Source organism: Manis pentadactyla, chromosome 2 (genome assembly GCF_030020395.1).
Source record: "Manis pentadactyla isolate mManPen7 chromosome 2, mManPen7.hap1, whole genome shotgun sequence".
NCBI classification, from domain to species: domain Eukaryota; kingdom Metazoa; phylum Chordata; class Mammalia; order Pholidota; family Manidae; genus Manis; species Manis pentadactyla.
In genome coordinates this window covers 210,694,763-210,722,397 of record NC_080020.1, presented here as the reverse complement: position 1 = coordinate 210,722,397, position 27,635 = coordinate 210,694,763, and the positions used below count along the sequence as shown (strand labels likewise).

The 27,635-nt window shown below is 35.5% G+C and overlaps 1 protein-coding gene and 1 long non-coding RNA gene across 5 annotated transcripts in view; both read left to right on the top strand.

Annotated features, from left to right (window-relative positions):
* The window catches only part of SPAST (spastin), a 91,655-nt gene that overhangs the window by 42,093 nt on the left and 21,927 nt on the right, over window positions 1-27,635 (top strand). For 2 of the 4 annotated variants that reach the window (XM_036931570.2, XM_036931569.2), the window contains exons 4-7: window positions 3,029-3,124; window positions 11,580-11,767; window positions 12,399-12,532; window positions 12,814-12,907. In XM_036931570.2, the coding sequence (XP_036787465.2) occupies window positions 3,029-3,124; window positions 11,580-11,767; window positions 12,399-12,532; window positions 12,814-12,907 (512 nt within the window). The remainder of the gene's footprint in view (window positions 1-3,028; window positions 3,125-11,579; window positions 11,768-12,398; window positions 12,533-12,813; window positions 12,908-27,635) is intronic. The other 2 variants (XM_036931572.2, XM_036931571.2) reach the window with 1 other exon arrangement.
* On the top strand, window positions 339-2,319 carry LOC130682613 (uncharacterized). Its single transcript, XR_008995889.1, has 3 exons — window positions 339-999; window positions 1,053-1,187; window positions 1,233-2,319. It is a non-coding gene; the product is annotated as an uncharacterized LOC130682613 (long non-coding RNA).

Genomic DNA, 27,635 nt, shown 5'->3' with positions numbered 1-27,635 from the left:
GGATGGTTAGGGCCTGCCTTTTTGAGAAGTTGACATGAATTAGCCATGCAGGTATCTGGGAGAAGAATGGTTCAGGTAGAAGTTAAGAGCCATTGCAAAGCCTTAAGAAAACCCACCTGCTCTGTTGGAGAAGCAGCAGAGTTCAGTGTACCTCAGTAAGGACAGTGTTGTAGAGATGAGATCAGAGAACTAGTGGGGGCAGATGTCATCACAACATGTAGGTCCTTATCATTTTCCATGAAGAGTTGAGCTTTTGCTACATGAAATGGGGAGCAGTTACAGGATTTTTAGGAATGGAATGATATAATCTGACTTAAATTTTAAGTCAGATTAAAATTTAAGGCTGGTTGGTAATGTTGCATAGAGACTCCAAGGGTAGATAGAACTAGGAGAACAGGTAGGACCACTGTTGCATCAAGCTAGAAGAAAAATGGTGGAAGCTTGGACCAGGGTGATAGGAGAAATAGTGACACATGGTTGGATTATGATTATATTTTTATATTTTAAGGTTGAGGGAACTGATTATTGATAGGCTAGATAAAATGTTTCTCTTCTTAAGGCTACCATTATATAGTGGGGGAGGCAGATGCATAATGGAGATATACAGATATTTTGTAAGGGTGGGAAAACAGGTGTCTGAGAAATATTCCTTGAAGAAGTGAAACCTAATGTGGGAATTTAAAAAGATGAGAGCTTTAAAGAATGTTTGGGAATAAAATGTTTCAGGAAGAAATAACAGCGTTAACAAAAACTTGGGCAAGAATAGTATGACAGTTAGGGTTTAGTAGAGACATGAATGTGGGATTGCTCAGGCATGAGAGATGTAGGCAAATCATGGAGGGTGTTTTTTGTCACATTAAGGAGCTCAAATGCTTATCTATGGGCAGTTGGAACCTGCTAAAGGGTTTTAAGCAGAAGAGTTTTGTGGTAAGAATTTTTTTTAGGTAGATCACTTAAAGGTTTATGTGGGGATTGCATGTGAGAGGATCAAGAAGCGAGGTGCCTGTTTAATTTTAAATTTTGTTAATTAATCTTATACATAACTTTTAGAGGTGCCTGTTTAATTTTAAATTTTGTTAATTAATCTTATACATAACTTTTAGGTGTGAACATTCTAAAAGGAAGCATTAAACTAAGTCTGCTTTCTTTAACAAAAATGAATCAGAGCAGGTTCACAGTAGCAGTGTGTATGTGTTTCCACACATATAAATCTAAACCCTACACACCTAAAGTATGCCTTTGTGTATGTGTTTCCACACATATAAATCTAAACCCTACACACCTAAAAAACAAGTTCTATGGTTTTTATTCCTAGTTATTAGTTATAAGAATTAAGGATTTAATTGCTGTTTATCTTTGCTATGTAATGAATGCTTATGTGAATTTTTTGTTATATTTCACTGAAGAGAGTGTCAATTGATAAAGAAATTTACAAATCAGTTTTTTTTCAATTTATGCCTTTTACCAACACAAGTAGTTTCTTTCTCAGTATGGTGATTTAAAGAGTATTATCATTGGGAAAAATCAGATGACCTACCTGTTAACTAAAAACAACAATAAAAAAGCTCCAAGATATATTGTATCAGCCAGTTCTAGGATACAAAAGCTGTGTAGTACTTTGTGCTTTGTGCAAAAAGGGTAGCTGCTATTTAACCTGTCCCGAAGGCATGTGTGGCTGGACCATCAACCAAGCATGGCACCTGCTTTTCTGACCTTAGAAATGAAAGTTTAGAAGAGTTAGTATGTTATGTATTACATTTTGCATATATTCATTGACTTTCTAAACTGAAGAAAAGAATCCGTTAATGACTACTTGAAGTATTCTAACAAAATAGGTATGGTAAAAATTGAGCCCCTGTAATGAATGAGTCACAGAGCAGGTACTATATATTACTTTACTTAGTCCTGAAGTCCCTTGGGAAACTGAGGCTAAAGCAAATTCATCCTAAGAAGTAAGTGGTAGAGCAGGGTGTTTGTCAGCTAGCTTTATGGATAACTTGAATGGAGAAAGAGTGCAGCAGTGGTGTAGAGTGGCAAGGAAGCCCTAAGGGCTGCCCTCTTGGCTTCAGGTGCTAGACATACAGACCCAAATCTTGAGAGGATTTATCATATTTTGAAGTGAGGGTAGGGCTGAAATAATTCTTTTAAGACTGATTAATTTTTTAAATAGGTAATATAGGTACATGCCATGAAATTTTAAAAGTTTAAATATGAAAAGCATCCATCCTGTACTATTCCCCAGCCACTCATTTCCCCTTCCCAGAGGCAACTGCTCTTACCAGTTTCTCTCGGTTCTTTTTAGAGATAATCTTCATGTATGTAAGTAAGTGTGCACATGTATGTATTTTAAATAAATGGTAGTGTACTGTACACCACAGTTCTGCAGCATGCTTATTCCATTCTGCTTTTTTGCCTGACACATGTTAATATGACTGAATATGGCATTTCCTAGATACTCCTTATAGTTCCCTTCTATGCCATTTTAAATGTTGTTTTCCTTTCCTGGAATGTCCTTTGTTTTTATCTTTTCAAATCCTAGCCAACTCAAGCCCACTTCCTCTCTATAGCCTTTTTAGTACTCCCATTCTTATTTGCCATCCAACTCTTAAAAATATATATTTGTGTTTTAAGTTGCCAACCATATTTATTAAGTATCTGGATGGTAGAGACTATATTCATTTCTTTCTCTCCATGCTGTTCTCCTGATACAATGATCTGGGCATATTAGATATTCAGAAAATATTTGCTGGTGATAGTGATATGGAACTGCTTCCAGTTACTAAACCTGAATAAGGCATTATTTTGAACATAGCCATTCATTTGTTAGTATCTGTTGCTATTTTAAAGTCTGACTTTTTACTAATTATATTTTTTAAGAGAATTTTTTATAAATGCAAAAACCCTTCATCATCTAACAACCTTGTAACACCTTGAATAATTTTCATTTTCACATGTAGATTTTACTTTTCTATTGCCTCTTTTTTCTTTTTGTTTATTTTGTTCTTTTTTACTCCCCTCTGTTGCATAGAGAAGCTGCAACCAGTTTTGCAGTTTTCCAAGTCACAAACGGACGTCTATAATGACAGTACTAACTTGACATGCCGCAATGGACATCTCCAGTCAGGTGGGTTTAGGTTAACTAACATGTAAAACAATAAAGCTTGCATGCAAAGTAGAGTCCTACTTAACCTGAAAATGTTGACTGTTTTTATTGTGGTAGATTTGATTGTTTTTGTTTTCAGAGGGCTATGTTGAAAATACAGTAATCCCTATCATTCATGGTATATAAACATGTAACAAATATAGCCATTCTCAACATGCTTTATTTGCATGTTTTGCAACCTCTAAGTTTTGAGATTATAAAATATGAAGGTTTATTTTCCTAAACTATTAAAATATTCTTTAGTTTCAATTGTATTTCCAGTTTTATATATACCAAGTTTTTATTAAGTAATGTTTTTTTTAAGACAGAATATGTAATAACAGTTTTTCTCTGCTGTATATCAATTTTTGTTGCATATCAATTTGCATATATACTGTATATGAATGTTCTATCATGGTACCTATTAGAAAAAATTTGAAGCTGAGTTCACATAGGAGAAACATTAGAATACTATTATTATTATATTACTATATAATAATATGTATATTAGTATTATATTAGAATACTATTGTTATAATACTATAAATATTATTTATTATGGGTAAAATTTGTTTTCCATGAACTTCTGGGTACCAATTCCTATAGATTTTGTGCTGTTTTTTTTGTTTTTGTTTGAATCAGGGAAATCATTTTTTAAGTTCTTTGGCATATTGGCTATTTTTATTTGACTTTTTTCAGTATTAGTTTCAGGTCCAGGGCTTAAATTTATTAAATATTACTTTGTTCAAATTGTAGCAGAAAAACCTTACTTTAGACTATAAGACAACTGCTTTATTTATATGTAATGTAAAGCTTTTAAGATTTCAGTAGGAAAGAGATAGTAAGTGGATTTTTATGGACAAATGAGACTTGGTCATCAGCGCTTTCCACCAGTGCTTCACCTCTCCCTCAGGAGTCCTCACTTTTGTTTTCCAATGCAGTGTCCCATGTCATTGGCTGTATTCCTTTTCTTATTCCTTCTTGTACCTGATTTAAAATACCATTTCAAGTACAGAGATAAATATTTTACATGTTTCTCGTGAGCACAGCTGTGAGGGGCTGACATTTTCCTAAGAAACTTTTTTAAAAAGCAAAGAAATGTAAGAATGCACCATGTATAGAAATAGTTAAGTTTCCAAAATACAAATCTGAAATCCTCATAACCCAACCAGGATAAATAGCAAAGATTTTCTAGCCCTGAGGAGCTGGTATGCCTTTCCCTTGTTATTTTTATGCTCTTCTACTTCATTCCACCTGTGAGATCCCATTGTATTGTCCTGCAATGCAAAAAAAGAAAAACAATTTTCTCTTCTTGGGACCCATTAAAAAAAAATCAGACTATCTTACTTCAAATCCCAGTAATCTATCTGTTCTATTAATTCTGTTTTCTGGTTGAGGGACATACTGACTTCACAGCTAATTCATGCAGCACTGGTGTTTGATACTCACTGGGCCCTAGTAAACTCACTCAGGCCTAGTTTATTAGTGTCACAAACTCCTGGAAGATTCTGTGATGTTTCACTTGGGTTGGTTATGTTATTTCTCTTAGGAAATAGTTATGCCAAAATCTACTTATTACTTCAGTGTGTTATCTGCTATGTCCAGTTTTCAACTCAAATTTACTAGACGTGCAAAGAAATAAGAAAAAAAATTGGTGTATAGAAACTGACTTCTGATTGGGCTCAGATGTTGAATTGAACATGCGAAGATTTCAAAGCAGCTATTATAAATATGTGCAAAGAATTAATAGAAAATATGGCATCAATAACAAATCTGCAGTCTTAGCAGATAATATAAACTACACAATAAAAACAATGGATATTCTTAAGTTGAAAAGTACAGTTGCTGAAATAAAAAAAATATAGTAGATAGCCTCAGCAGCAGATTGTCAATGTCAAACAAAGTATTCAGTAACCTTGAATCTAGACCAATAGAAGTTACCAAATCAGATGACCTCTATATTGTCGGAAAGCAGATTAGTAACTGCTTAGGACCAGGGGCAATAAAAGGAATGGAGTACAAATGGATAGAAAGAAACTTTTCTCTATCATGGTAACATTTCGTACCTTGATTTTAGTGCCTGTCTCCCTGTTACATACATCTTTATAAACAAGTCAAATTGTGCATTTTAAATGGATAGAATTTATCTTAGATTATACCTCACAAATTGATTTAAAAATAAATGCTAAAAGGTTTATGGAGAAAAATAATATTCTCCTTCCTACCTTTCTTCTGCATTCCTTACCTCTATTCCTTCTTTGTCTCCTCATACAATGTTTTATTCATTTTGCTACTTTTTCTTATGCTTCCTAACATATTTTCAGATATTATGCTTATATTACTATTCTTGATTTATCAGTTTTTGGATATGTATTGACTAGTTATTCAGGTGGAAAAAGACTTAATTGTCTTGTGCCACCATTATGCCTTGTCTCCCAATATATTTATGCTATTTTTAGTTACATTGAAAAATATTGTAATATTATTATGATTTTGTAAATAGTGCTTACCCAAAGCCAAATAGTATATTCTAATTATAGTTCCTTTTTTGAGTCTTTTCTCTCCACGTTTTCTTTTTCTTGTTCTCTAACTTAATAATAATTTTTTACTGCTTTTTGTATTTAAATTTGCTTTTTAACTAAAAGACCTCCTTTAGTTCTTTTTTTCTTGTAAAATAATACTATATGCTTAAATATCTAAGCATATAGTACTGATTTTTTTTAATTGAAGTATTATTGATAGAAAATCTTATGTTGGTTTCAAATATACAACACAGTAGTGCAACAGTTAACCCATATTATTACATCCTCACCCCGTCTAATGTGGTCACTATCAATGTAGTTAAGTAGTAGTTCTTTTAATGAGGGTTTGTATAGAGTAAATTCTCTTAGTCTTTTAAATATCTCAAAATACCCTCATTCTTTTGAGCACAATACCTGGATATAGAATTAATACAGGTTAACACTTTTTTTTCCTTCAGCATTTTGAATGCACTCCGTTGCCTATTGACCTTTTGTTGTTTTTTTTCAGGAAAACTCTGCTGTTATTTTCATTGTTCCTAGTGGAAACTTATATCCATTTATAGCCTCAGGAATGTATATTTTCTGTCCAAAGAAATTCTTCTCCAGGCTCCCTTTTTCCTCTGAAATGAATGATTTTTGACTACAGGCTAGATAGATCTTGCTTTTCTCAACAATCGGTTTTATTTATTCACATTTTCTTTTCTGGATTGCTTTCATGCTTCTTTCCTTATGGTTGCTATGCCTTAGTTTCTTGAAAATATGATTCAATACTTCACATTTATTTACTGGAAAACCGCCTTGATCACCTTACTCTACTCTGAAGTTCTCATCTTTTGAGTTAAACAATACTAAGGAATTTGATGACAAAAGCAAAACGGCTTTTTGTCTTTTCTACAGGCTGCTCTAATTTGCTGATTTGACATTTGTCTTCACAGTAAATATTGTTATTAATAAACACTGATGTTATGTAGTACATAAAAATGTTATTTAGAAGCAGTGAAATTTGAACATTTAAGACTCAAATTTATGTAAAAGAGCCTTGTAGGTATGTCATGTATCCTCTTAGACTTAATTGAAGGTGTTTTATGTATATTTATATAGTACATAAAATACTTGGCTTATTAAAAACCACATCTTTATACCCTTTAGGTTAAAAATTGATTATTTAAAAAATCTCTTTTGGTGGGCACAGACTGTGTATTTTCTTCTTTTTTTTTTTTTGGTATCATTATAGTACACTTACATGAGCAACATTATGGTTACTATGTTTACTATTATCAGTAGTAAACCACCACATACCCCATTACAGTCACTGTCCATCAGTGTAGTAAGATGCTATAGAATCACTACTTGTCTTCTCTGTGTTGTACTGCCTTCCCCATGCCCCCCACACACATTAGGTGTGTTGATCGTAATTTTTCCCCCTTGTCCCTCCCTTCCCACCCATCCTACTCAATCCCTTTCCCTTTGGTAACTGTTAGTCCATTCTTGGGTTCTGTGATTCTGCTGCTGGTTTGCTCCTTCGGTTTTCTTCTTTGTTATTATACTCCACAGATGAGTGAAATAATGTTATGGTTGTCTTTCTCCACCTGGCTTTTTTCACTGAGCATAACACCCTCTAGTTCCATCCATGTTCTTGAAAATGGTAGGATTTATTTTCTTCTTATGGCTGAATAATATTCCATTGTGTATATGTACCACATCTTCTTTATCCATTCATCTACTGATGGACACTTAGTTTGCTTCCATTTCTTGGCTATTGTAAATAGTGCTGCAATAAACATAGGGGTGCATCTGTCTTTTTCAAACTGGGCTGCTGCATTTTTAGGGTAAATTCCTTGAAGTGGAATTCCTGGGTCAAATGGTATTTCTATTTTGAACTTTTTGAGGAACCTCCATATTGCTTTCCACAATGGTTGAACTAACTTACATTCCCACCAGCAGTGTAGGAGGGTTACCCTTTCTCCACAACCTCGCCAACATTTATTGTTGTTTGTCTTTTGCATGGTGGCGATTCTTACTGGTGTGAGGTGATATCTCATTGTGGTTTTAATTTGCATTTCTCTGATGACTAGTGATGTGGGGCATCTTTTCATGTGCCTGTTGGCCATCTGAATTTCATCTTTGGAGAAGTGTCTGTTCAGCTCCTCTGCCCATTTTTTAATTGGATTATTTGCTTTTTGTTTGTTGAGGTGCGTGAGCTCTTTATGTATTTTGAATGTCAAGCCTTTATCAGATCTGTCATTTATGAATATATTCCCCCATATTGTAGGGTACCTTTTTGTTCTATTGATGGTGTCCTTTGCTGTACAGAAGCTTTTCAGCTTGATTTAGTCCCACTTGTTCACTTTTGCTTTTGTTCTCCTTGCCCGGGGAGATATGTTCATGAAGAAGTCGCTCATGTTTATGTCCAAGAGATTTTTGCCTATGTTTTTTTCTAAGAGTTTTATGGTTTCATGACTTACATTCAGGTCTTTGATCCATTTCGAATTTACTTTTGTGTATGGGGTTAGGCAGTGATCCAGTTTCATTCTCTTACGTGTAGCTCCCAGTTTTGCCAACACTAGCTGTTGAAGAGGCTGTTATTTCCCCATTGTATGTCCCTGGCTCCTTTATCATATTAATTGACCATATATGTTTGGGTTAATGTCTGGGGTCTCTGTTCTGTTCCACTGGTCTGTGGGTCTGTTCTTGTGCCAGTACCAAATTGTCTTGATTACTGTGGCTTTGTAGTAGAGCTTGAAGTTGGGGAGCAAGATCCCCCCTGCTTTATTCTTCCTTCTCACTATTGCTTTGGCTATTCGGGGTCTTTTGTGGTTCCATTTGAATTTTTTAACTATTTGTTCTAGTTTGTTGAAGAAAGCTGTTTGTATTTTCATAGGGATTGCATTGAATCTGTAGATTGCTTTAGGCAGGATGGCCGTTTTGACAATATTAATTCTTCCTACCCAAGAGCATGGAATGAGTTTCCATTTGTTAGTGTTCTCTTTAATTTCTCTTAAGAGTGTCTTGTAGTTTTCAGGGTATAGGTCTTTCACTTCCTTGGTTAGGTTTATTCGTAGGTATTTTATTATTTTTTATGCAATTGTGAATGGAATTGCTTTCCTGATTTCTCTTTCTGTTAGTTCATTGTTAGTGTATAGGAAAGCCTCAGATTTCTGTGTATTAATTTTGTATCCTACAACTTTGCTGAATTCAGGTAATAGTTTTGGTAGTTTTGGACTGGTGTCTTTAGGGTTTGTTATGTCCAGTATCATGTCATCTGCGAACAGTGACAGTTTGACTTCTTCCTTACCAATCTGGATATCTTTTATTTCTTTTTTTTGTCTGATTGCCTTGGTTAGGACATCCAGTGCTATGTTGAATAAAAGTGGGGAGAGTGGATATCCTTGTCTTGTTCCTGATCTTAGGTGAAAAGCTTTCAGCTTCTCGCTGTTAAGTATGATGTTGGCTGTGGGTTTGTCATAAATGGCCTTTATTATGTTGAGGTACTTGCCCTCTATACCCATTTTGTTGAGAGTTTTTATCATGAATGGATGTTTAATTTTGTCAAATGCTTTTTCAGCATCTATGGAGATGATCATGTGGTTTCTGTCCTTTTTTTCATTGTTGTGATGTATGATGTTGATGGATTTTCGAGTATTGTACCATCCTTGCATCCCTGGGATGAATCCCACTTGATCATCGTGTATGATCCTTTTGATGTATTTTTGAATTCGGTTTGCTAATATTTTGTTGAGTATTTTTTGCATGTATGTTCATCAGGGATATTGGTGTGTAATTTTCTTTTTTTGTGGGGTCTTTGCCTGATTTTGGTATTAAAGTGATGGTGGCTTCATAGAGTGAGTTTGTACGTATTCCCTCCTCTTCTATTTTTTGGAAAACTTTAAGGAGAATGAGTATTATGTCTTCTCTAAATGTCTGATAAAATTCAATGGTGAATCCATCTGATCCGGAAATTTTGTTCTTGGGTAGTTTTTTGATTACCAATTCAATTTCATTGCTGGTAATTTGTCTGTTTCAGTTTTCTGTTTTTTTCCTTGGTCAGTCTTAGAACGTTGTATTTTTCTAGAAAGTTGTCCATTTCTTCTAGGTTATGCAGTTTATTAGCACATAGATTTTCAGAGTATTCTCTAAGAATACTTTGTATTTCTGTGGTGTCCATCGTGATTTTTCCTTTCACATTTCTGATTCTGTTTATCTGTGTAGATTCTCTTTTTCTCTTAATAAGTGTGCCTAGGGGTTTATGTATTTTGTTTATTTTCTCAAAGAACCAGCTCTTGGTTTCATTGATTTTTTTCTATTGTTTTATTCTTCTCAATTTTATTTATTTCTTCTCTGATCTTTATAATGTCCCTCCTACTGCTGACTTTGGGCCTCATTTGTTCTTCTTTTTCCAGTTTCAATAATTGTGACTTTAGGCCATTCATTTTGGATTGTTCTTCCTTTTTTAAATAGGCTTGGATTGCTATGTAGTTCCTCTTAGGACCACCTTTGATGCATACTACAGAAGTTGGGGCACTGTGCTTTTGTTGTCATTTGTCTCTGTAGATTGCTTGATGTCTGTTTTAATTGGGTCATTGGTCCATTGATTGTTTAGGAGCATGTTGGTAAGCATCCATGTGTTTGTGAGCCTTTTTGTTTTCTTTGTACAGTTTATTTCTAGTTTTATACCTTTGTTGTCTGAGAAGTTGGCTGGTAGAATTTCAGTCTTTTTGAATTTACTGAGGCTCTTTTTGTGACCCAGCATGTGGTCCATTCTGGAAAATGTTCCATGTACACTTGAGAAGAATGTGTATCCTGCTGCTTTTACGTGTAGAGTTCTGTAGATGTCTATTAGATCCATCTGTTCTAGTGTGTTGTTCAGTGCATCTGTGTCCTTACTTATTTTCTCTGTGGTTGAACTGTTCTTTGGAGTGAGTGGTTTGTTGCAGTCTCCTAAAATGAATGCAAATGCGTTGCATTCTATTTCCTCATTTAATTCTGTTAGTATTTGTTTCACATATGTCGGTGCTCCTGTGTTGTGTGCATAGATGGTTATATCCTCTTGTTGGAATGACCCCTTTATTATTATGTAATGTCCTTCTTTATCTCTTGTTACTTTCTTTGTTTTGAAGTCTGTTTTGTCTGATACAAGTACTGCCACACCTGCTTTTTTACCCCCTGTTGTTTGCATGAAGTATCTTTTTCCATCTCTTGACTTTTAGTCTGTGTATGTCTTTTCGGTTTGCGGTGAGTCTCCTGTAAGCAGCATACAGATGGGTCTTGCTTTTTTATCCATTCTATTACTCTGTGTCTTTTAATTGTTGCATTCAGTCCATTTACCTTTGGGGTGATTATTGATAGATATGTACTTATTGCCATTGCAGGCTTTAGATTCGTGGTTACCAAAGGTTCAATGGTAGCTTCTTTACTATCTAACCGTCAAACTTTAACTCACTTACTACACTATTATAAACACTGACAGACTGTTTTATACTATTTTATAGTCTTAAAAAGTTTGAAACCAAAGTAGTTCAGGGCTATTTTTTTTCCCCTCTGTAGAACCTATCCCCAATACCTTTACTGAATTTTGGTTCTTAAATATCTGGCAAATTATTTGTTTTATAACCTTTTCATAGCCTTCCCCTGTACCCACAAATAAAACTGTTTCTTCTTATTAAAAATACATATTCTTATAAGAAAATGAGAATACATGTCAGAAAAAGAAAAAAAATATAAATAGTAGTCTTGTCCATCCAGTGGCAACCTCTGTGAACATCCTTGTGTGTATTCTAATTGAAATCTCATTTTGAAATATTGCTAACGTTAAAAAAATAGCAGTAGCTTAGTTTTGCAAATTTGCACTGGTCTTTATTACTTTTAAGTTTAGCCACAGTTTTCTAACCATGATGATTTTACTTTTTTCTTAATAGAAAGTGGAGCTGTTCCAAAAAAAAAAGATCCCTTAACACACACTAGTAATTCACTGCCTCGTTCAAAAACAGTTATGAAAACTGGATCCACAAGTCTTTCAGGCCATCACAGGGCACCTAGTTGCAGTGGTTTATCCATGGTTTCTGGAATGAGACAGGGACCTAGTCCTTCAACTGCCATTCATAAGGTATTTGGAAACAGTACTTTTATTGATATGCTTTTGCAAACAGAAAATTTTGAACATAATATGCTTGCTTAAGTTTATTACAAGTACTTTATAATGCCTTACAGAACTTCTGAGTTTCCACAAATTTGAATGTAATTTTTCTTTCTTAAAATCTACAAGGTCAACTTGTTATTGAAAAGAAAATTGTGTTTTCATTCTTTTTGAGCCTAATCAGGCTTTTAATAGTAAGTTTGTTTATCCAATCTGATTTATATAATGCTATACAGTTCATTTTAATGTTGTTATTCTTTTACTTATTTAAATCTCATAAATGTTTTATACTGTTAAATATACCCAGAATTTTGTTACAGTTCTAGCAATAATCAAAATTATATGACTGCATTGTCATGGGGCCTTTTAATTTAATAGTACATAAATCTCTCTGAATAAAATCCTCTATAAATTCACTTTATGTCAAATGTAGTTCTATAGTGAACACCATTTTACCTTGGAGTAAATATACAATTTTGGGGTTTTTGTGTCCTTTTTTCCCCTTTTCCACCTTTAATTCTGTGATCTTTAAGGTTAATTCACTTGTGAAAAGTATAAATATTACATTGTGTTTTCACTTTAAAATTTCATGTCATTGAAGAGTACACCAAAACCAAATAGAACAAACAAACCTTCTACCCCTACAACTGCTGCTCGTAAAAAAAAAGACTTGAAGAATTTCAGAAATGTGGACAGCAACCTTGCCAACCTTATAATGAATGAAATTGTGGACAAGTAAGTTTTGCCATATGAAGTATTTTATTTTACATTTTAATTTTAAATTTCTCAAAAATATATCATGTGTGCAGTAGATAATACTTTGTCTAATTTACATACTTAAGTTTTATGACAGTTTTCAGTTACTGTAAATGTAGAAAAAAAACCTTTGCTTTCCTGACTTAACTGTAGTTTCACTATTAGCATAAGAATTACTGCATTTTGTAGAGCTTAGACTTCATAGTGTAGTAACTAAACCCTATTTCTGGTGTGGAACTAACTGAAACTATGTTTCTTAGTGGGACAGCTGTTAAATTTGATGACATAGCTGGTCAAGAGTTAGCAAAGCAAGCATTGCAAGAAATTGTTATTCTTCCTTCCCTGAGGCCTGAGGTAAGGACTTTGTATTTTCATTTTCCTATAATATCATCCGTTGTTGAATATGTAGTAGCAGTAAAGAAATGTTTAAGCTATGCTAGAATGATTAATAATTCATTTAACACTAAAATTAATGTTTTTGAAAAGAAAAATCAGTAACAGTTAATGTTAAATGTTATTAAAGGAGCGGAGGATGACAGTAAGGGTTCCTAATTCCCAATCCATTTTATTGTTTATAGGAGAAATAGGTAACAGGAAATAATTTTTATATCAAGGTATGAGGGACTTAAAATTAAGCAATAGAAATCATGCTAGAGAAAGGGAAATTAAGATCAAATTATTCTTTAAGTCTAAGTTTGAAGAACAGTTTTTAAAAGAATTATTTTCAAGGTATTAAGTCATCAAAGTAAGTAGGGAGCCAGTGAATGATGGGTGAGGACTTAACTTTCCATCCCATAATTTTAGGTTTGGTAAGGAAATTGGGTAATTGTGAAATTGATGATAAATATTTGATTTTCCAGAATTAGCACCATTTTGGATTTTTCACAATTCACAGACTGCATATTTGGTGGTGTTCTGATAATATGGCAAAAAATAAATCTGAGGGTCCACTTCTGGCTCAGTTATTTTTCTTCTTCTTGAACATTCAAGTCTTACAGACTCATTTACAGCATTAGTGAAAATGAAAATAGATTGTATGGTACATTGTAATGAATGTGCTTTTAAATGAATATGTAAATGTTGTATGGCTGTTCCCTGTAGTCTCAGTCATTCTCATACTACCTTCATGCTGTATGTAATTCACGAGTGCCAATTATACTGGAACTTACTGAATACTTTTCAATTCTGCTTTCCTTATTTTACTTCTTACTCATTCTAAGTACATGAATCACTGCTTTGATACACTAATTGAAATTTTGTTAGTACACAAAAAAACTTAGAGAATATTCAAATAGAAAGCATTTGTCCTTATATGAACCAAATCTATCTCCTGTACCACTTCAGGCCATGCTTTGGGGAAACATACTGTAGTATATATACTGAACTGACTTTTTGCTGGAGTTATAGAAGAGTAGTAAATGTAGCCGAATAAGTTATGACAAAAATGCTAGTTGAAAGGATTCCTATTATTGTAGACCTGAACAGAATCTTACTGAACATCTAATCCTTTTGTGATAAACTAATCCTAAAACCTAAATTACTTGCTCAAGATTATAGTTAAGTGGTAGACCTAGGAAATGAAATAAAAATAAAATACCTAGATTAAGTTTAGGACTGCTTCCTCCTCAGTGCTGTAGATGCCCCTAATTCTTAAGTGTGGGTTTTAGTATTTATTAAGTGCCATGCTTTTTAGTGTACAAAAATATATCTAAAAGTGTAAAGTTAAGTACTAAGGAAATAGTTGGACTATACTCAAAGTTATTCAGCTTCCTCTTTACCTGTACCTTTAGAGAACACAGCTAAAGTGGAAAGTGAGGTCAAACAGCAGGTGAATTTGCATTTTAGGCATATTTCCATAGTAGTGATATAATGTGCACTTAAGCTGGAATAATGTGGAAATGTTAGTTGAAAGTTATTTCAAATAAACTTAAATAACCTCAGGAAAGGCAGAAACCTCAGTAGATGAGGTCTGAGGAAGAGCAGGATCTGAGGTAGAGCCAGACCTCAGGGTTTGGACCATTTATCTCTGAACCTCCATACCTGCCAATTGAAACATTTTTTTTTCCTTGCAGTTCAGATTCCCAAGAAAGGGAATATGATTTTCTTATCTCATCTTTTCACAGTAGATCTATAAAATGGATCATGGTAGGCCTGTGAAATGGGTCTAATTTATCCCATCAAGCACCTCCATTGTGCAAAAATTAGCTTTATTTTTAATTCTCTACAATGGGAAGTTTGCATGGACCACAATGGGGACATTATTAGACTAGATTGGAAAATTGGGTATGACAAGCATTGTGATGAACTTACTCATTCTTCAGTATACTAGAATTTTTTATTTCTTTGTAGAAATACAGAATCATTGCTAATCACTTAATACTACAATTGGTTTTAAGGAGGTGATTAATATTAAAGATAAATTCTTGAGATAATTTGTCCTCAGAGGTACTCAAAACAAATGTTTTAATCCTTACTCATTCATGAAATCATAGACCTAGGAAGGATATAACTCTTGTCCATCCATCTCCCTGCCATCAAATAGGACTATTCTTAATTATATTTTAATATTAAAAATAATTTTTTAATTACAAATGTTAATCTTTGAAAATATTCAAACTATACAGAAGAATATAAAAGTTCCCACTTTCAAAAACAACACTCAGTTTCAAAATACATCACAGTGATCTAAGTTTCTTCTCAAAAAGTTTACAAGGACAATGTATGTTCTTCTGTATTTCATAGACCTCTTCCATATGCATGTCATCTGTCAGCATTATCTTGAGCTCTTGTGTTTATTCTGTTCTCTTGCTACTTAATAACCATTTTCTTACAGCTTTGTAGAACAATGTGACTTTACTTCAATTTAAAAAGGCTCTTCTCTACCTACCACTAAAATTTCCATGAATTTCTAAATATGATGTTGTCTTTGATATACCAGTTTGAATATGTGCCTTTTAAATACATTTCAGAACTTAACTCTTTATTTTTTTTATTTTTAGCTCTTTATTTTTAACTAGTAATCTTATAAAGCTGATTCTTTAGAATCAGCTAAATATAGAATCTAGCTAAAGTTAGGGTATTAACTTGATGAGTCCTTAGCTCTTTTATGCCACACTTCCCTACCCCTGTCCTCCCAGTATAGTTATTGCACCACTGTACGGTAAGTCAGTATTCTGTGCTTGTAAGTGTTATTCACCAGCAAGCAGAGTAGAGTACTATGGTTTTGTTTTTTCCTTGTATAGCTGTTTTCTCCCCTAGAGTAAATAATTGTGTTTTTCATTTGGTTAGTTTTTACCTACCAACTGATAATTCTTCCTACACCCTATCAATCTGTTTTCCATATGGCCATGCTAATTTGGAAATCTGTTAAGCTCAGTTTCTTGATTTTTGTTTTTTCTTGGAACTCTTTTTTTCTAGAGCCACCTCCTGTTCCATTCAGACTATTGCCCTCTATGCCTGTTTCAAAGCTGTTATATAACCTCTCTTCACCATCATGAAATTGTACTTTGTCTTTCTGCTATATTGGATCTCTTGGGGTTTTTTGGATTCCATATTTTCTACTTTCATAGTTATTTTCTCATTTTGATTGCATACATCCTCCATCAAGTTCCTAAGAAAGGACGATGTGAGACAGTTTTTGAGATTTCACAAATCTGAAAATAAGTTTTTTCTGCTGTTTTGCTTGTTGCTAATTTACATGTCAAGATTTAGGTTGGAAAGTATTTTCCCCTTAGCATTTGAAAGGCATTGTCCATTATTGCTTCTTAGAAGGTACAAAGAATCAGTAATCAGAACAACACTGGACTTGTTATTTTTATTTCTCAAAGCTTTTGGGATCTGCTCTTTACACCTGCTATTCTGATATTTCACAGTTTGCTTCATTCATTTTATTTTCTTCTTTTTTTCTCAGTGGACATCTGTGTAGATACTCATCCTTTAATTCTGAAAAAGTTTCTAGATTTCTTTGCATTTTTGTTCCATCTTTCTAAAACTTTCAAGATGGTTCTGAAACCTACTAAATTGATCTTCTGAGATTTTTTTCATCTTTCCTCTTTAGTCTTTATTTCTTTGTCCTTTGTAGTACTTGCTGGGAAATTTTATCATACTTATTTTCCAACTATTTCCCTGAAATTTGATATACTGTGTCTTAGCTTCTAAGTATTCTTTGTTGTCCTCTGGTTAGCCCTTTTATATAGTTTCCTATTCTTTTCATAGATGCATTATCTTCCTGTATATAAGAATATTAATTATAGTTTTTCTGAAGTTTCATTTTATATACTGCATTCTCTGTTTTTTCCTTTTTTCTTTTGAACTGTTTCATGTTGGAAGCTTCACTCAAATATCTGGTTATCTGGTTTTCCATTTATTCTAGAGAGAAACCATAAAAATGTTGATTAGCAACTCGCTACATTCTATAAGCTCCGTTTTTCCAACAGCATTCACTCACTTCGTGCTTCAGTGTCACATTTTGGAAATTCTTGAAATATTTCATACTTTTTCATTTTTGTTATATTCTGCTGTTTTGTGACTAGTGATTATGACTTGCTGAAAGTTCAGATGATGGTTACCATTTTGTAACAGTGAGGTGTTTTTTTTTTTGTTTTTTTGTAGATAATTATTTTTTATTGAAGGGTAGTTGACACACAGTATTACATTACATTAGTTTCAGGTGTACAACACAGTGATTCAACATTTATATACATGATAATTCTAGGTACCAGCTATCACCATACCAAGTTGTTACAATATTTTGACTATATTCCTTATGCTATACATTACATCCCGGTTACTTATTTATTTTACAATTGGAAGTGTGTACTTTTGTTTTTTGTTTTTTGTGAGGGCATCTCTCATATTTATTGATCAAATGGTTGTTAACAACAATAAAATTCTGTATAGGGGAGTCAATGCTCAATGCACAATCATTAATCCACCACAAGCCTAATTTTCGTCAGTCTCCAATCTTCTGAAGCATAACAAACAAGTTCTTACATGGAGAACAAATTCTTACATAGTGAATAAGTTACATGGTGAACAGTACAAGGGCAGTCATCACAGAAACTTTTGGTTTTGCTCATGCATTATGAACTATAAACAGTCAGTTCAAATATGAATACACATTTGATTTTTATACTTGATTTATATGTGGATACCACATTTCTCTCTTTATTATTATTATTTTTAATAAATGCTGAAGTGGTAGGTAGATACAAGATAAAGGTAGAAAACATAGTTTAGTGTTGTAAGAGAGCAAATGTAGATGATCAGGTGTGTGCCCGTAGACTATGTGTTAATCCAAGCTAGACAAGGGCAATAAAACATCCACATATGCAGAAGATTTCTCTCAGAACAGGGGTGGTGAGGTTCTAAGCCTCACCTCTGTTGATCCCCAATTTCTCACCTGATGACCCCCCTGCAACCATGCCTGTCTTAGGTTGTTCCTCCCTTGAGGAATCTTACCCGTCTCTGGCTAACCAGTCATCTTCCGGGGCCATAGAGGGAAATGTAAAGTTGGTAAGTGAGAGAGAAGCCTTATTGTTTGAAATGGTTAGCTTTTTATTTCTTTGCATATTTATGCCCTGTAGCTTCTATGCCCAGCATTTGTCTTGAGGTGTCTTTACCACTTGGAAGAATTATGATACTCGGTAAATTTGATATGAGGCATGAACTCTATTTAAGGGTTGTAATTAGGAAGGAAGAAGAAAAGCTATAGAAGTAGCAGGTGGAAGAAAACATGGGAAGATTGATTATTTCTTTGACATATCTTCTTGTAGAGTAACTTCAGCATGTATAGGTTTTAAACGACTACTTAAATTGCACACACACATTAACATAATAGGAGTATAGTTACATAACCAAAGCATACCTGTAATTACCAGCCATCTCCAGTGAAACCAAGAAAACCAGTTAGGCACCTTAGGCATTTGTGAAAACTTATCTATGATATGGTGGATATTGTCCAACTGAACTTGAACAGTCTGAGAGAAATCAGACAAATTAAAACAACCCATTCCTGGGGACTGTTCACATCCCATATGTTCTTTTAACAGTAAATAGTCTGTAGTTGTAAGATTTTGGAGCGCTACAATTTGCACTTCTCCTAATTCTTGGTTGAGTTCCAACAGTATAGATCCAGTCAAATTTGTTGTTTTACTGTATGCACAGGCCAGCTTAGATATCTCCTTCATTCCCATGGCAAGTCCAGGAACTGGTGGGATGAGTGCATCTACAGCTGTAGCAGTGCGTGGATCTTTGTTGGGGTTTTTTGATGATAGTCTTCTGGCATGAGTCTTCCAGAGAGTGCTGATGTTGGAAGTTCTGTTTCATATCATATCTTAGTTCATTTTTGGGGTAGCCCAATTAGGCTTTGATCTTCTGTATAAACGCAAACAGACCCTTTGCCTACACTTTTATATGCCCTTTATACCCTTGTGTAGAACTCATTGGAGGTTACCACACAGGAACTGCCTTTTTTTTTTTGGTATCACTAATCTACACTTACATGACGAATATTATGTTTTGAAGTGTTTTTTAATTAAGGTATTTATATTGTTTCTTTAGACAGGGCTATTGCACATGTAGTAGACTACACTAGAGTATAAACGTAACTTTTATATGCACTGGGAAACCAAAAAAATTCATTTGACTTGCTTTATTGTGATATTCCATTTATTGTGATGGGCTAGAACCAAACCTGCAATATTACTGAGTATGCCTGTGCAGGTAAGCAGGGCTGATCAAGCGGCAAGGCTGCTATTTATTTGATTTCTCCAAATGTCTGTAGCTGTAGTTCTTTTTCTTCTGGGGTTCTTCATATTCTCTAGAAAAGGATTTTCCAGTCTCTTGTTTGGAAAATATAATCTTGACTGTTGGTGTTCTAGAAACTGGTTGAGAGAAGAGGACTTAGTTTACTTCAAGATTGAGCTATTGCAAGTACTGTTCTTATAGGTCAAAGTAGTTGAATGTCTTTGTTCTCAGATGACATGATTGTCAATGTAGAAAATCCCAAAGACTCAACAAAAAATCTCCTGGAATTTACAAGTGATTATAGCAAAGTTGCAGGATATGAAGTTAACATACAGAAGTTAATTGCTTTCTTTATATACCAGCAATGAACAATTGGAATTTGAAGTTTAAAAAAAATAATACTATGTACAGTAAGACCAAAAAAAAGAGAAATATTTAGGTATAACTACAACATATGTCACACAACATCTATTAAAAAAAATACAAAATTCTGATGAAAAAGATCTAAGTAAATGAAGAGATATCCTACATTAATAGATAGGAAGACAATATTATCAAGATGTGAGCTCTTCCTAAGTCAATATATGGATTGAACACAAAAAAGTCAAAAGTCCAGCCAGTTACTTTGTGGATATTGGCAAACTGATTCTAAAATTTATATGGAGAGAAGACCCAGAAGAGCCAACACGGTATCAAAGTAGAAGAACAAAGTGATAGAGGACTGACACAACCTGACTTCAAGACTTACATGGAGCTACAGTAATCATGCAGCATTATTCACCATAGCCAAGACATGAAAACAACCTAAATGTCCATCACTGGGTAAATGGAGAAAGAAAATGTGATAGGTAGAGAGATGAGGAATATTATTCATCCATAAAAAAGGAGAACTTCCATTTGTGACATGAATAGACCCTAAGGGCATTATGCTAAGTGAATTAAGTAAAACAGAGAATGCCAAATACTGTATGATCTCACTTATATGTAGAATCTAAGAAACAGAGTAGAAAGCTGATTGTGAAGGGTGAGAGGTTGGGGAGACAGAGGTGTTGTTTAAAGCATACAAACTTTGAGTTATAAGATAAATAAGTCTGAGCATCTAAAATATAGCATGGTGGCTATAGTTAACGATACTGAAAGTTGCTATGAGAGTAGAGCTTTAAAGTTCTCACCATAACAACAGAACAAATGGTAATTATGTGAGGTGAAAGATGTGTTAACTAACCTTATTGTGGTAAACATTTTTGCAATATATATGTGTATCAAATCATTACACAGCTTATATAATTGAGCATAATACCTCTAGATCCACCCATGTTGTTGCAAATGGCAGGATTTCTTTTCTTTTTATGGCTGAATAATATTCCATTGTATATATGTACCACATCTTCTTTATCCATTCCTCTACTGATGGACACTTAGGATGCTTCCATATCTTGGCTGTTGCAAACAGTGCATTGATTAACATAGGGGTACAAATAAAAAAACAAGACCCATCTATATGCTGCCTACAAGAGACTCACTTCAAACCCAAAGACATACACAGACTAAAAGTGAAGGGATGGAAAAAGTATTTCATGCAACTAATAGGGAGAAAAAAGCAGAAGTTGCAGTGCTTGTATCAGACAAAATAGACTTCAAGACAAAGAAAGTAACAAGAGATGAAGAAATACATTACATATTGATAAAGGGGTCAGTCCAACAAGAGGATATAACCGTCTATGCACCCAACACAGGAGCACCTATGTATGTGAAACAAATGCTAAGAGAATTAAAGGGGGAAATAGAATGCAATGCATTCATTTTAGGAGACTTCAACACACCACTCACTCCAAAGGACAGATCAACCAGACAGAAGATAAGTAAAGAGACAGAGACACTGAACAACATATTAGAACAGATGGACCTAACAGACATCGACAGAACACTCCACCCAAAAGCAGCAGGATACATATTCTTCTCAAGTGCACATAGAACATTTTCAAGAATAGATCATATAGTAGGCCACAAAAAGAGCCTCAGTAAATTAAAAAAGATTGAAATTGTACCGACCAGCTTTTCAGACCACAAAGTTATGAAACTAGAAATAAATTATGCAAAGAAAACAAAAAACGCTCACAAACACATGGAGGCTTAACAGCATGCTCCTAAATAATCAGTGGATCGATGACCAAATAAAAACAGATCAAGCAGTATATAGACAAATGACAACAGTAATTCAACACTGCAAATCCGTGGAACACAGTGAAGGTCGGGCTAAGAGAGAAGTATATTGCAACACAGGCCTACCTCAGGAAAGAACAGTCCTGTATGAGCAGTCTAAACTCACAATTAATGAAACTAGAAAAAGAAGAACAAATGAGTCCCAAAGTCAGTAGAAGGACGGACATAATGACGTTTAGAGCATATAATAAATAAAGTTGAGAAAAATAAAACAATAGAATCAATGAAAGCAGGATCTTGTTCTTCAAGAAAATTAAATAGATAAGCCCAGGGAGGCGGAGCCAACATGGCGGCGTGAGTAGGACAGTGGGAATCTCCTCCCAAAAACATATATACTTTTGAAAATACAACAAACACAACTAGCCCTAAAAGAGAGACCAGAAGACGCAGGACAGTGGCCAGACTGCAGCTACACCAGCGAGAACCCAGCGACTGGTGAAAGGGGTAAGATACAAGCCCCGGCCCGGCGGGACCCGAGCGCCCCTCCCCCCAGCTCCCGGCGGGAGAACAATAGGCAGAGCGGGAGGGAGACGGAGCCCAGGACTGCTGAACACCCAGCCCCAGCCATCCGGGCCAGAGCGCAGACACAGTACATGCCCAGGGGGCCCTGGATACTGGGAGAACAGGGGGTAAGACCTCAGAGCGGGTGCTGAAGCTGATGCCCCTGTGACAAAGAAAAGCGGGGGCTTTTTGAAAGTCTTAAAGGGACAGGGACTTAACAGCTTGACGGAAACAACCCAGGTCACAGTACAGCAGCTGGAAATTACAGGGAAAACCGGGTGCACTAACCCCCTGGGCAACAGCTCTGAGACCCCTCACGGAGGCAAACAGTCAAGCAGCCCCCCCATCCATCACCCCACCGGGCGCTGCGAAAGCAGAGAAGCAGCCTGAGACAAATTCCGCCCACAGAAAGGGAAATTTCTCCCTCCCGGCCAGGCAAGACACAAAGACCCACTCTACACGCAATTACCCAACACAAGCCACTAGGGGTCGCAGTTGCCCCAGTAAAGAAAGGCCAGTAGTAAGTGAAAATTTTGGCCCTCCCAGCTGACAGTCAATAGCACCTGTCAACATGAAAAGGCAAAAAAATATGATTCAGACAAGACTAACCCAGACAGCTTCGGCATCTGCTACATCTTCCCCTGAGAAGGAATCTGGGGAGATAGATTTAGCCAGTCTACCTGAAAAAGAATTCAAAACAAAAGTCATAACCATGCTGATGGACTTGCAGAGAAATATGCAAGAACTAAGGAAGGAGAATTCAGAAATAAAACAAGCTCTGGAAGGACTTCAAAACAGAATGGACGAGATGCAAGAGACCATTAATGGACTAGAAAACAGAGAACAGGAACGCAGAGAAGCTGATGCAGAGAGAGATAAAAGGATCTCCAGGAATGAAAGAATTTTAAGAGAGCTGAGTGATCAATATAAAAGAAATAATATAAGAATCATAGGCATTCCAGAAGAAGTAGAGAGAGAAAAGGGGATAGAAAATGTCTTTGAAGAAATAATTGCTGAAAATTTCCCCAAACTAGGGGAAGAAATGGCCTCTCAGACCACAGAGGTACACAGAACTCCCATGACAAGGGATCCAAGGAGGGCAACACCAAGACACATAATAATTAAAATGGCAAAGATCAAAGACAAGGACAAAGTATTACAAGCAGCCAGAGAGAAAAAAAAGGTTACCTACAAAGGAAAACCCATCAGGCTATCATCAGACTTCTCAACAGAAACCCTACAGGCCAGAAGAGAATGGCATGATATACTTAATGCAATGAAACAGAAGGGCCTCGAACCAAGACTACTGTATCCAGCACGAATATCATTTAAATATGAAGGAGGGATTAAACAATTCCCAGACAAGCAAAAGTTGAGGGAATTTGCCTCCCACAAACCACCTCTACAGGGCATCCTACAGGGACTGCTCTAGATGGGAGCACTCCTAAAAAGAGCACACAACAAAACACCCAACATATGAAGAAGGGAGGAGGAGGAATAAGAAGGGAGAGAAATAAAGAATCATCAGATTGTGTTTATAATAGCTCAACAAGCGAGTTAAGTTAGACAGTAAGACAGTAAAGAAGCTAACCCTAAACCTTTGGTAACCACAAACTTAAAGCCTGCAATGGCAATAAATTCATACCTTTCAATAATCACCCTAAATGTAAATGGACTGAATGCACCAATCAAAAGACACAGAGTAATAGAATGGATAAAAAAGCAAGATCCATCCATATGCTGCTTACAAGAGACTCACCTCAAACCCAAAGACGCGCACAGACTTAAAGTCAAGGGATGGAAAAAGATATTTCAAGCAAACAACAGAGAGAAGAAAGCAGGTGTTGCAATTCTGGTATCAGACAAAACAGACTTCAAAATAAAGAAAGTAAAAAAAGACAAAGAAGGACATTACATAATGATAAAGGGCTCAGTCCATCAAGAGGATATAACCATTATAAATATATATGCACCCAATACAGGAGCACCAACATACCTGAAACAAATATTAACAGAACTAAAGGAGGAAATAGAATGCAATGCATTCATTCTAGGAGACTTCAACACACCACTCACTCCAAAGGACAGATCCACCAGACAGAAAATAAGTAAGGACACAGAGGCACTGAACAACACACTAGAACAGATGGACCTAATAGACATCTACAGAACTCTACATCCAAAAGCAACAGGATACACGTTCTTCTCAAGTGCACATGGAACATTCTCCAGAATAGACCACATACTAGGACACAAAAAGAGCCTCAGTAAATTCCAAAAGATTGAAATCCTACCAACCAACTTTTCAGACCACAAAGGCATTAAACTAGAAATAAACTGTTCAAAGAAAGCAAAAAGGCTCACAAACACATGGAGGCTAAACAACACGCTCCTAAATAATCAATGGATCAATGACCAAATCAAAATGGAGATCCAGCAATATATGGAAACAAATGACAACAACAACACTAAGCCCCAACTTCTGTGGGACGCAGCAAAAGCAGTCTTAAGAGGAAAGTATATAGCACTCCAAGCATATTTAAAAAAGGAAGAGCAATCCCAAATGAACGGTCTAATGTCACAACTATCAAAATTGGAAAAAGAAGAACAAATGAGGCCTAAGGTCAGCAGAAGGAGGGACATAATAAAGATCAGAGAAGAAATAAATAAAATTGAGAAGAATAAAACAATAGCAAAAATCAATGAAACCAAGAGCTGGTTCTTCGAGAAAATAAACAAAATAGATAAGCCTCTAGCCAGACTCATTAAGAGGAAAAGAGAGTCAACACAAATCAACAGTATCAGAAATGAGAAAGGAAAAATCACAACAGATCCCGCAGAAATACAAAGAATTATTAGAGACTACTATGAAAACCTATATGCTAACAAGCTGGGAAACCTAGGAGAAATGGACAACTTCCTAGAAAAATACAACCTTCCAAGACTGACCCAAAAAGAAACAGAAAATCTAAACAGACCAATTACCAGCAACGAAATTGAAGCGGTAATCAAAAAACTACCAAAGAACAAAACCCCCGGGCCAGATGGATTTACCTCGGAATTTTATCAGACATACAGGGAAGACATAATACCCATTCTCCTTAAAGTTTTCCAAGAAATAGAAGAGGAGGGGATACTCCCAAACTCATTCTATGAAGCTAACATCACCCTAATACCAAAACCAGGCAAAGACACCACCAAAAAAGAAAACTATAGACCAATATCCCTGATGAACGTAGACGCAAAAATACTCAACAAAATTTTAGCAAACCGAATTCAAAAATACATCAAAACCATCGTACACCATGACCAAGTGGGATTCATCCCAGGGATGCAAGGATGGCACAACATTCGAAAGTCCATCAATATCATCCACCACATCAACAAAAAGAAAGACAAAAACCACATGATCATCTCCATAGATGCTGAAAAAGCATTTGACAAAGTTCAACATCCATTCATGATAAAAACTCTCAGCAAAATGGGAATAGAGGGCAAGTACCTCAACATAATAAAGGCCATCTATGAAAAACCCACAGCCAACATTATATTGAATAGCGAGAAGCTGAAAGCATTTCCGCTGAGATCGGGAACTAGACAGGGATGCCCACTCTCCCCACTGTTATTTAACATTGTACTAGAGGTCCTAGCCACGGCAATCAGACAAAACAAAAAAATACAAGGAATCCAGATTGGCAAAGAAGAAGTCAAACTGTCACTATTTGCAGATGACATGATACTGTACATAAAAAACCCTAAAGACTCCACCCCAGAACTACTAGAACTGATATCAGAATACAGCAAAGTTGCAGGATACAAAATCAACACACAGAAATCTGTGGCTTTCCTATATACCAACAATGAACCAACAGAAAGAGAAATCAGGAAAACAACACCATTCACAATTGCATCAAAAAAAATAAAATACCTAGGAATAAACCTAACCAAAGAAGTGAAAGACTTATATTTTGAAAACTACAAGTCACTCTTAAAAGAAATTAAAGGGGACACTAACAGATGGAAACGCATCCCATGCTCATGGCTAGGAAGAATTAATATCGTCAAAATGGCCATCCTGCCCAAAGCAATATACAGATTTGATGCAATCCCTATGAAACTACCAGCAACATTCTTCAATGAACTGGATCAAATCATTCAAAAATTCATATGGAACCACCAAAGACCCCGAATAGCCAAAGCAATCCTGAGAAAGAAGAATAAAGTAGGGGGGATCTCACTCCCCAACTTCAAGCTCTATTATAAAGCCATAGTAATCAAGACAATTTGGTACTGGCACAAGAACAGAGCCACAGACCAATGGAACAGACTAGAGAATCCAGACATTAACTCAGACATATATGGTCAATTAATATTTGATAAAGGAGCCATGGACATACAATGGCGAAATGACAGTCTCTTCAACAGATGGTGCTGGCAAAACTGGACAGCTACATGTAGGAGAATGAAACTGGACCATCGTCTAACCCCATATACAAAAGTAAACTCAAAATGGATCAAAGACCTGAATGTAAGTCATGAAACCATTAAACTCTTGGAAGAAAACATAGGCACAAACCTCTTAGACATAAACATGAGTGACCTCTTCTTGAACATATCTCCCCGGGCAAGGAAAACAACAGCAAAAATGAACAAGTGGGACTATATTAAGCTGAAAAGCTTCTGTACAGCAAAAGACACCATCAATAGAACAAAAAGAAACCCTACAGTATGGGAGAATATCTTTGAAAATGACACATCCGATAAAGGCTTGACGTCCAGAATATATAAAGAGCTCACACGCCTCAACAAACAAAAAACAAATAACCCAATTAAAAAATGGGCAAAGGAACTGAACAGACGGTTCTCCAAAAAAGAAATACAGATGGCCAACAGACACATGAAAAGATGCTCCACATCGCTAATTATCAGAGAAATGCAAATTAAAACTACAATGAGGTATCACCTCACACCAGTAAGGATGGCTGCCATCCAAAAGACAAACAACAACAAATGTTGGCGAGGCTGTGGAGAAAGGGGAACCCTCCTACACTGCTGGTGGGAATGTAAACTTGTTCAACCATTGTGGAAAGCAGTATGGAGGTACATCAAAATGCTCAAAACAGACTTACCATTTGACCCAGGAATTGCACTCCTAGGAATTTACCCTAAGAATGCAGCAATCAAGTATGAGAAAGATCAGTGCACCCCTATGTTTATCGCAGCACTATTTACAATAGCCAAGAATTGGAAGCAACCTAAATGTCCATCGATAGATGAATGGATAAAGAAGATGTGGTACATATACACAATGGAATACTACTCAGCCATAAGAAAAGGGCAAATCCAACCATTTGCAGCAACATGGATGGAGCTGGAGGGTATTTTGCTCAGTGAAACAAGCCAAGCAGAGAAAGAGAAATACCAAATGATTTCACTCATCTGTGGAATATAAGAACAAAGGAAAAACTGAAGGAACAAAACAGCAGCAGAATCACAGAACTCAAGAATGGACTAACAGGTACCAAAGGGAAAGGGACTGGGGAGGATGGGTGGGTAGGGAGGGATAAGGGGGGGAGAAGTAGGGGTTTATTAAGATTAGCATCCATAGCGG